At 44.0% G+C, this 11197-nt stretch overlaps 1 protein-coding gene across 5 annotated transcripts in view; it reads left to right on the top strand.

Annotated features, from left to right (window-relative positions):
• The first annotated feature begins 249 nt into the window (after positions 1-249).
• The window catches only part of EPB41L4A (erythrocyte membrane protein band 4.1 like 4A), a 239538-nt gene continuing 228590 nt past the window's right edge, over positions 250-11197 (top strand). For 2 of the 5 annotated variants that reach the window (XM_053911423.2, XM_045197611.3), the window contains exon 1: positions 250-1533. In XM_053911423.2, coding sequence (XP_053767398.1) covers positions 1435-1533 — 99 coding nt within the window. In that variant the 5' untranslated portion in view covers positions 250-1434. The remainder of the gene's footprint in view (positions 1534-11197) is intronic. The other 3 variants (XM_071219408.1, XM_045197610.3, XM_024563334.4) reach the window with 3 other exon arrangements.

Below are 11197 nucleotides of genomic sequence, written 5' to 3'. Positions count from 1 at the left end.
CTGCTCGGAAAGCTTGCACCGCCCTGCCTCATCCGCTGCTTAGCTTGGGTTGCTTGTGCTAGGACACGAGGACCCGCCAGGGGTCACTGCAGCCTCAGAGCTATTGTGCCAGTCCCGGACACCCGCCGGCTGTGGAGAGGGTGTGGGATTAGCAGCGTGGAAAGCCAGGGTCCAAGCAGGAATGCGCCCAGCCCAGCCAGAGCCAGCCTCCCGGTCTCCCAGGGAAACGGACGCAGAGAGAGGGTTCAGGGCTCAGGGCAGCCGGGTGGCTCTGGGGCCTTGCGCCATTGCTCGTGCGGACCTGTCGGCACTTCGCCATTAGACCACCTCCGCCCCGCCCTCCGCCCCCAGCCAACACCCCGCCCAGAAGGGGCGCCCCCTTCCTGGCCTCTGGGTCCCGCTTCGCTCCAGGGCTTTTTGCCTACGCCAGGGCCCGGCCCAGCTGCACCTGGGCTGCTCCCGCCTGGGGCGCCACCTCATGAGCTGCGGAGAGAACTTTCCCCGGAGCTGCTGCGGCCTGGCACACCCCATACCCGTCCTGTCCTGCGGCCCGCCGCGTTCCCAACCGGGCGCCCGTCGGCAAGTCCTTCGACTCCCCACTTCTCTGACCTCCCAGGAAAGCTGCACTCCGCCACAGCGCAGGGCATTCTCCCAGGCAGAGCTTGAACTTGGCCTTACACGGTCCCCCGAGATGATCTCAGGGGTCCCCAGACTGGAGCCACATTCCCCGAAGAGCTGACTTCTACTCACCAGTCTCGGTAGGAGCCCACTGCCGTTTCCGACTGTCTTCGGGCTTCTCGGTGCCCGCGGATTGGGAAAGGGACCATCCTTGCCACTGCCCCTGCAATGTTGCTGGGACGTCGTGGGGGCCCCTGACACAAAGCGCAGCGCACCCCATTCGGCGGACCCGACCGGGAGTTGCGGGGTGGGATTTGAGCTGCAAGTGCGCGTCCTCTTGGGACTCCGCAGGCGAGGGGGAGGCGGGTGCGTAGCTGCCGCACTCTGGGCGGCACGGTTCAGGGGTCCTTAGAGCTTCTAGGAGCTTCCAAGTGTGTCGGGGGGAGCCTCTCTGGCCCCTCCCTTTTCTTGCCTCTGGACCCTTTTGCCTGGAGACTTTTGTGGTCCTGAAGACTGCGGGAGGGGCCGCAGTGTCCCCGCCTTCAGAGAAGCTCGAGCCGCGGGATGCGCTGGGACGCGCCGCCGCCCACCGAGCCCAGTTCCTCCGGCGCTTCCCAGGCTGCTCCCGGGCGCTGACTCTCCCGGCTTCTCCTCCCTTCTTGTCTACTGCCGCGTGGCCCTGGACCCGCTGGGAGCTGTTCCTGTCGCACTGGCCACAGCACGGACAATAAATTAATGCCTCGCACTTGAGGGGAGGGGGCGGTTTAGCGGCTGGGTCGCAGCTTTCTCGCCTGGCTGGAGACGACCACAGCCGACATGGGCTGTTTCTGCGCTGTCCCGGAAGAATTTTACTGCGAAGTTTTGCTCCTGGATGAATCCAAGTTAACCCTCACCACCCAGCAGCAGGGCATCAAGGTAGGCGCAGGTTGGGGGGCATGTTCGGGGTTTGGCAGCTCGGGGGTCCGCGGCTTTGTGTGACGGCTGGCTGTCACAAGTCTCCGTGGGGAGGGACGGAGCCGCAGCTGCCTCCTGCGCGCAGGTAGAGGGTGGACATGTCAGTGAGGTTAATTTTGAGTCCCTTCATAAAGGAAAGTAAGTTTGTTGCTCCAGAGGGTAGTCCACGGTCCTACATCTGTCTTTCCAACACCCTCCCAAGGCATCTCAGGTGCGATTACTTGCCTTGGCCTTTTCTTGATAGTGTGTGTCATTGGGAAAGTAAAGGAGTTCACTCGTTGAAACATTTATTGGGTGGTTATATTGTGCTGTCTGGGCGTATAGTTGGGTATTGCTACGTTTGGACAGAAAATAATTTCCCTTTCCTCAAGCAAAATGGTTACCCACATTTAAGTAAACATCTCTCAAAGCTACTCGGTAATAACTTTGCTTGTGTTTGTAGATCATTAAAATGCAATTACTACTGTTTACCTACAGAACCCAAACAAAAAGGCTGGGAAATTGCAGAGATCTACTTCCTTAATTTTACTGGATTCTTATGTTGTAGTTGACTATCTGACGGAGGCGTCTGCGCACTCGCTGGTTTTGCTCTTGCAACTTTGTAACTACTGAGAGGTGATCGGAATTGGGAGCGGTTTGTTTTGTTTCCTTTCTCCTTCGCTTTTAAATCACAGGCATTTTAGATAGCAACTGAGTCTGGTGAAGGAAAACTCCTCCTCCCTCCTCCCCAATATAGCTGGTTGTCTGAGAAATCAAGTCCAGGCTGGCAAGTGTCCTTTCCTGGTCTTGTCATCTCAGAAGTTAATCCTAATGGCCTAGGCCCTGGGGATTTCTTTATGTGAATCGGTTTTTACATAGCTTTATGTACATTAGAGTAACTGTACCTGGCCCGAAGCTTCAGCTTTAGTATTGCCATTCTTGGTACACAGAATTCTGATTTCACAGGTGTCATTCTTTTACAGGGGGGAAAAAAATGGGAGGGGGAATGACCACTTAAAACCACAAGATAAAGTTAACCCTTTCCTTTAGGAAGTGGTTTTGAATATTGTGTCGCCAGTAATCATAATAAGCAAAAGCCAATCAAATTCTGATTTGCTGTTTCCTTTGAAGGCTAATAAAAAGACTTTGGGGGGGGGTGTTCATTATATATTTTCAGCTTTTCACTATATTCCAAAACACCTCCCCCCCCCAATGAAATGAGGAAAAGAACTTGCCTTATAAGATCATGTGACATTCTTTGGTGTACTATGAGAACAAAATAGGCAGGAATCACAAAAACTTCTTAAATTTTTGATAGTATATAGATTCTCTTTGGCTTGGGGATAGAAACAATTAGAGAAATATAACTGATGATCCAGTACTAAAACAACAAGTAAATCTTTCTGAAGCGCAAAGTCTAAAGTCATCTGGAGTGCGAGCTTCCTATTTCATCATGAAAGGCATTCCTGTCAGCTGTGGAGCATGTACATTATTCTGTCAAGAGAGCAGCCAAGACTTGGGATCAAATGGAATAATTTTGTCAAAGAAACATGAATCAAAATCCATCATTACTTTTTATAACTTGACGGTGCCTACCTTGTTTTACAGATAGGTTGAAAATTGGTGAGTGATTCAAATGTAATAGCAACTTTATAATGCTGTTATTTTGGATAGATGGCATTTAAATAAACAATACTTTAAGCAGGCTTTTGTTGGAAGTAATCATTTTGGAACAGGCTTGGCCTCTTTTAGTGTCACAAAAGAATGCCACAATTATTTTGACGGCCGTATGTGTAACACAGATGTCTGCTGAAGTTAACCACGTTATCTGTAAGTGCCATGCTACCATAAGATGCATGTGCTGAGCACCTATCTGCTTGTGGTAGGTACTAAATTAAACACATATGTATAGTTGTATTTAATACATGAACAGCATCTCGAATGTAGAAGGTATTCAATATTGAATGAATGTATCTATAGTTTGTATATTATTGTTCTGTGGATACCTGACATTTTTTAAACTCCTACTTTAGTTTGTAAATGAAATAGTGAACAGTTAGTTCAAAGTTAATAGTGTAATAGTTACTATGATAGTGTTTTCCTCCTGCTGTAGTAAACTTGATAATTTTGATTATCACTAATTAAAGTCAAAGTTAAGCATGCAATGTCAGTCTATTTTTCCCTGAAAGTAAAATAACAAAATCTTGCCCTGGCAAGTGTGACTCAGTTGATTGGAGCATCGTCCCATGGACTGATAAGTTGCAGGTTCGATTCCTGGTCAGGGCACATTCCTAGGCTGTGGGTTTGGTCCCTGGTCAGAGCTCATATGGGAAGACAACCAAGTCGATGTTTCTCTCTCCCTCTCTCTCTTCCTTCCTCTCTCTCAGAAAGCAATGAAAAAATGTTCTCAGGTGAAAATTTAAAAATAAAATAGAAAAATCTTCTCATTTTTCCAAAGCATTTTCTAATAATTATTTTGAGATGAGCCTTTCTTCCATTCTATCTCAAATGAAATGAAGAGAGCTAATTTTGTATTAAAATTATTCACATATTTCATCTCTTAATGGAAGGAGTTGTACTGATTCCTCATAGTTACTTAAGAATTTGTTTGTATTACTGTTACAGCAATTCCTTGTGAGTTAAAGAATTAATTGTGGGGAATTTAACGAGGCGTGTGCGAGAAGCTTGGTGAAACATTTTTTTTCTGTGTGATATTTTGAAAAACACACTTTGAATTTAAGTGCCAAATTACAAATTGAAAAGTGGTTATGAAAAGATATTCTGCAATTTAGATAAAAGTTTTTCTTTGACTTTAGGAAAAATTGGTGTTTGTTTCCATGGAAAGTAGTTCAACTTGAAGAGAGTGGTTACATATAATATATGTTAAGATGGGTAGCATTTAAATGGAAAATGATTTTTTTTCTTTAAAAAAAGAATCAAATTGCTAGTTATAAAAACAGTCGCGGGGATGTGAAGTACAGCGTAGGGAATGTAGTCAATAGAGTTGTAGTAACTGTGCGTGGTGCCAGATAGACTAGACTTATTGGGGCGATCAATTCGTACACCTGAAGTCTGATGTAACATCTTATGCCAACTGTAATTGAAAATTGTAAAAATCAGAAAAATAAAGCACAATGTCTTTGCGTTCACACTAATGTTGGGTAGAAACTTGCCTTCTTAACTTGTTTAGAGGTCACTCACCTTGAAAACCAGGAAGTCTTTTTCATGCAGTTTGTAGTTTGAGTCCTATCCAAGGTTTAAAAACCCAAGTTTATGTAAATGTAAGCTGTTGGTTGTGTGCCTGAGCCCCCAGTAGCTTCTAGCTGTTTGTTCTCTGCTGCTATCTCTGTTGTTTGTTCAAGTTAAGAATTTCTGCTGGGGTTGGTCTCTTGGTTTTTTGAATAATGTTTGCTCAGGGATACTTTTGTTAGGTCCTTTGTAGTTCTTTGACTTGAGGGAGGTAGAGATCTTTCCTTTTTGTTCTCTTTAGAAAGTAAAACTTTATGTGCCTCAAACTACCCTTATAGGTTGTCATTTGATTAGCAAAGATTTTCAGGGGGAAAAATATCACCACGTTTGATTATAAATTTCGTTTTGAAAATTGCTGCTGCAAATATGAACTAGATTAGTATTCTCATTTTAGCAAGATTTTAGTCTCCTGAGTAGTAAGTAATGTAATAACCACTGAGGTGCTCATTTCCCCCTCGGTGTATTTTACTAAATTAATGAAACCAATATGATAGCAAGATGGAAATTCCATTAACTTTTTTAACGGCTTTATTGAGATATACCACATAATTCCCACAGTTAAAGTGTACTGTTTATTCGTTAACTTTTAAATGAAGTTACTGCCTAATCATGCTGAGCTTCCTGAGGGAATATTGTGAGTTTTGATGCTTTGATCGGAACTTCATAATGAACTAGAAAAACAGAAGGTAGGGACTTACAGTCCTCTCACTTACTGAGAAATGTAATTTTCGTCTCATTTGGACTGGAAAAGAAGAATCTGAGAAGAGTGAGGGAAAAGTGAAAAGCAGTATCTTCACAAATCATATTATGTAAACACTTGAATCTTTGATATCAACCACATAAGTTACAGAGTCAGAGGCCTTATTTACATAGGTTGCAGCAAGTAACCACACGCCAGCATTTCTGTTAATGTGAGATTGGCTGGGGGGCCTCGATTGGTTAGTGAGTTGGACGTGATGGGGTAAATGTGCCTCCCTTCCCCGCTGCGTCTGGCTCTCCAGAATTGATATATGACAATCATATTGTGGCTGTTCAGGATGACCTAGTATGTAAATGCTCCCTCAGATGTTTTTGTTTTTAAAAAGTGAGTCAAGGTATTTTTCAGCTTTATTGAGGTGTAGTTGATAAATAAAATTGTGTACAACCTGAGGATTTGATACACACATGCGTCGTGAAAGGGTCCCACCAAGTTAACACATCCATCACCTCAGTTACTTATCTTCCTGTTGTTGTTGAGAACACTTAAGTGCGATTCTCTTGGCAGATGTCAGTTATACAACATAACATTATTATCAGATACAGTAACCATGATGTACATTAGCTCCTCAGACCTTACGTGCACCTCAATTCTACAAGTCTTTTTTCTTGAAAAAAATTATAAAAATACTTTTGTCATTCATGGTTTGAACGTGTTTAAAAATAATTTAATGGGGAAAGCTTTGTTACCTCCAGCAGCTCGTCAAGGGCTGTCCTTACCCAGGGATTCATAATTTTACTAACTGAAGGTAGGCCACACTTTTTGCAGCCCCATTAATGTACTCTTGAATTCTACAATATTAAGCTTGAGCTAACTTTGCCCTAGACTGCAACTAACGTGGAGCTTTTGTTGCTTTTAAGCACGGTGGTGTCAGTCCGTTCAAAGCTGCTCTAACCAGATATCACAGACTGAGTGACGTATAAACAAGAGAAACTTATTTCTCGAAGTTCTAGAGGCCAGAAATCTGAGATCAGGATGCCAGCATGGCCCGGCGAGGGCCCTCTTCGGCTTGAAAACTTCTTGTAGCCTCACATGGCAGGGGCTGGGAGTGTTACCAGCCCTCTTTGATAGGGGCACTAACCCCAAAGGCCCCACCTCCTAATGGGGGTTAAATATCCAACATACGAATTTCTTGGGGGGAGGGCACAAACGTTTAGAGTTATATCTAAATTGCGGGGACAAAAGTCCAGACTCTGCTATCCATTAGCTATGTGGCCAGTGGCTTGCAGTTTTTGTTAAGACACTTATAAACAAGGTGGGAAGCTCACATTTTCTTCCTTGGTTTGTGTCAGATTATCCCTCAGGGTGAGGACGGACAGTTTTTGTTGTGGGAGGCTGTCCTGTCCGTTGCGGGATACTGAATAGAACTCCTAGTCTCGAGCCGTGAGATGCCAGTCGCGCATCTTGTCCAGTTGTGACAACCCAAAATATCCCCAGATGTTGCCAAATGTTCCGATGGGCAAAATCACCTTTGGTCGAGAACCACTGCCACGGAGAATGACATGCCCTTTATCCCTGTGTGTTTGTTGCTCAGCCTTCTGCCCTGGATGCAGGCTAACTTGTAGTTGCCTTCTTTTTTCTTTTTTTTGAGGGGGGGTAGTTATCTACCGTACATGTCAGTGAAAACAATATGATATCTGTGTCTTTAACTTGTTTAATGTTCTTATACTAGGAACAATATAAGGGATTAAACGCATGGGCTCTAGAGTCAGACTACCTGGGTTTAAATTTTCACTCCACTAGCTGTGGTACTTTCAGAAAGTACTGATCTCCGAGAATTTCCCCACCTATAAAATGGTGCTTTGCATCTGGTAAGCACTCAGAAAATGTTAATGTGGTTTTTTTCTCCTCTTTTCTTCATCTCCTCCTTTTTTTTTTTGACTACATTTTATTGATTATGCTATTTACAGTTGTCCCAATTTTTCCCTCTTTGCCTCACTCTGCCTGCTACCTTACTTGCCTCCAGCAATCCCTGTTGCTTAGTTCATGTCCATGGGTCATGCATGTAAGTTCTTTGGCTTCTCCATTTCCTATACTATTCTTAACCTCCCCCTGTCTATTTTGTACCTACCATTCCTGCTTCTTATTCCCTGTGCCTTTTCTCCCATGCTCATCCTTTCCTCTCCCCTCTGAAAACCCTCCAAGTAATCTCCATATCTATGATTCTGTTGCTGTTCCAGTTGTTTGCTTAGTTTGTTTTTATGTTTTAGATTCAATGCTGATAGTTGTGAGTTTGTTGTCATTTTAATGTTCATAGTTTTTGATCTTCTTCCTTTTCTTTAATAAGTCCCTTTAACATTTCATATTATAAGGGAATAGTGATGATGAGCTCCATTCGCTTTACCTTGTCTGGGAACCAACTTTTTTGGAATCCTTTATGCTTCCTGGACTTGTTGTCTATTTCCTTCACCAAATTAGGGAATATTTCTTTCATTATTTTTTAAAATAAGTTTTCAATTTCTCGCTCTTCCTCTTCTCCTTCTGGCACCCCTGTGATTTGGACATTGGCATTTTTGGAGATGTCCCAGAGTCTTATACTATCCTTATTATTATTATTATTATTATTATTTGAATTCTTGTTTCTTCATTCTGTGCTGCTTGGCTGTTTATTTCTTCCTTATGTTCTAAATCATTGATTTGAATCCCTTCGCTGTTGATTCCCTATAGATTTTTCTTTATTTCACTTAGTATAACTTTCATTTCTTCCCTTATGATTTTGGTGTACTTAGTGAGTTCTCTGAGCATCCTTATCACCATTGTTTTGAACTCTGCATCTGGTAGGTTGGCTATCTCTGTTTCATTTAGTTATTTTTCCTGGGTTTTGTTCTGTTCTCTCATTTGGACTATATGTCTTTGTCTTCTCAATTTGGCAGCCTCCCTGTGTTTGTTTTTGTGTGTTAGGTAGAGCTACTTTGACTCCCTGTCTTAGCACACCTATTATGTTGTACGCAGTGGAGCCTTAGGTATTCACCAGGGCCCAGCAACCTGCTTCACCGCTTTGTGGCTCTGTATGTGGGGGAGGGTTCAGAAAAGGGACAGTGCTGCTGCCTGGCTGCTGGAGGCTTGTTTGGCACTTGCCCTGCTTCCAGTCACTTCACCCACTTCCTGTATGCAACTGGCACCCTTGCAGCTGTTGCCCTGATGTGGTTCCCAGAGTCGGTAGGTTTGCGAACATTCTAGGGACTGGATGGGCCCTTTAGAGGGACTCTCCTGAGAGACCAGAAGTTTCTTCTGCCACCCCAACCCCCATTGGTTTTTACTGCCAGAGTTATAAGGATTTATTCTCCAGTGCTGGAATCCTGGGCTGCACAGCCTGGCCTGGGGCTGGGATTGCTTCCTGATTTTTATCTACCACATGTGAATATGGGACCACCCGTTCTACCAGCGGCCACCGCCTTGCTGCCACCATACCATATCCTCTCTGCCCCTGTTCCCTGTCTCTTCCCCTCCTACCAATCTGGATGGATATAGCCTTTTAAATCCTTGGTTGTCAGACTTCCATACAATTTAATTTACTGGCAGATCTGGGTGTTTTTTGTTTTGCGGTTAGTTGTGATCCTTCCTATGGTTGTGGAAGGAGGTGAAGCATGTCTGCTTACACCTCCATCTTGACCGGAAGTCTGTCTCTTCCTTCTTTTAGTGATTCATTTCTTTTACAGATAAAGTCTACACTTCATTGTTTGGGTTAGCACCTTATTGATCTAGCCCTGCCTACCCAATGACCTGCTCTGTGGACATGCAGAACTGCCCAGTTTCTCAAACATACCAGAGTCTCCTGTGCCTTGATACATGGGATTCTCACCGAGTGGTGTACCTTTTTGTCTTCCATAAGCACACACTCATCTGAACTCATCCTTTTGACACTTGAATCAAGTGTCCCGTCTGCTAGAAAGCCTTCAGCCCAGCTCCACTAGGCAGAGTTAAGCACTTGTCAACACATCACACACATCCTGCCATAGAACTGAGCACACTGCAGGCATTATTTCTGGACACATCGGTCTTGTCCAGCAGCCTGTGAGCCCCTCTCTGTGATCCGCAGTAGCCGGAGATGCGTACCTCCTGTAATAGATGCTTCTTAACTATCTTCGAATAGGAGATAGGAATGAATGGAGTGTTACGGTTGGAATGGGCCATATTGCAAATCTTCTGGATAATGAGAGGTTTTTTTGCCATTTTATTTTTACTAGAAAAGGTCCCAGGATAAAGTGAATTTCACTGTGAAAAGTCTGTTGCCAAGATACCCTAATTTTTATATTGATAATGGGTAGAAAATGAGATGGTGCCGTGGACTGAATGCAAGTAGCACATTGAAAACCTGACTAGCTGCCATTTCAGAGAGCACAAGCCGCACTATTTTGTATTGTAGATGTAGCTACTAAGCCTTTCTCTCTCTCTCTCCTTTTTTTTTTTTTTTTTTTTTTTTTAGAAAATACATTTTTCCCCATAAAAATCGAATCTTTTGGAAGAAGGGCACATTTCAAAAATGGTTAACAGTCTCACACTTCAGTTGCTTTTCTTCCTTGCCCCCTCTTCTGTGAACCATCTGAGAAAGTGAGTTGGTTTTGCAGTGTGGGTTTACACAATCAGTAGTTAAAAAGTATACAGTAATTTTTTAATATTGCTATATCATCCATTTTACTCTTGAAGCTGCATAAGCCTCATCTGACACTGCTCTAAGGCTTCATGGAAAAAAGTGTCAATAAATGAAATATTGGGTTTTTATGACAAGTGTTAAGTTTCTCATTCCAATGCGCAGTGTCTCTTCTGCAGGCCTATTATAAACACGACAGATCAGACACCTGATTTGCCACGCCCCTCTAGCGTCTCTGAGATTGATTGCTTTGGCTGAGCTGTGTTTCCGATATTTTCACCACAAGTAAAGTCCATGCGTAACATTCCTGGTCAGCCTGCTTTGGGTTATAATGAGTGTACCTGCCGTTTGCTTCTGCCTCATCAGATTGTTTCTACGCCTCCTATATTAAGATCATCCAGGCATCTGTTATTACTTGTTTAGGAATAGACTAGGTGTGTTAAGGCCAGGAAGCAGCCTGGTTAGTTTGTGACTCAAAAAAAGCCTGTAAGTACACTTTGGAGAGTCTATGCCATTCTGAAAAATGTGGATTGCATTCCTGGGCCTTCTGAGCCTTGTATGTATTTCCTGTTTTGTTTTGTAAGTGAATCAGCCACTCTTCCTTAATGCTGCCTATTGTTAACAACCCATTCCTCTGTAACTAAACACTCTTGCCAAGAAATTCCCCAGAGGCTGGGATGGCCTCTCCAGAGGCTCTCCTAATAATCACTGAAGCTGTGGAAGCTCTTGGCAGCGGCTTCTGAACGTGTGAGCAGTTTGTCTTCAAGGATATTGACATGCCAACAGGAAGTTAGAAGAAGAGTGATGGTGGCAGGCAAGGAAGACCGAGAGGTGCTGAGTGCTGGCCTCCATGGTCAATCACTGAAAGGTCAGATGTCAGGGCGGGAATTAGCAGACCGAGACCTGGGAGGAAACCAGATGCAGCAGGAGATTGTTGAGAAACTACAAGTCCTGAGCACAGGAGAAAGCACAGTTCTTATGCCGAGAGTTCCGCACTTTGTGAGGATGGTGTCCCAGAAGTTGGTTAGAAAGTACCTTGTTTAGGAGAC

This window comes from Desmodus rotundus, chromosome 1, assembly GCF_022682495.2.
Source record: "Desmodus rotundus isolate HL8 chromosome 1, HLdesRot8A.1, whole genome shotgun sequence".
NCBI classification, from domain to species: domain Eukaryota; kingdom Metazoa; phylum Chordata; class Mammalia; order Chiroptera; family Phyllostomidae; genus Desmodus; species Desmodus rotundus.
This window is presented reverse-complemented; position numbering and strand designations above follow the sequence as displayed.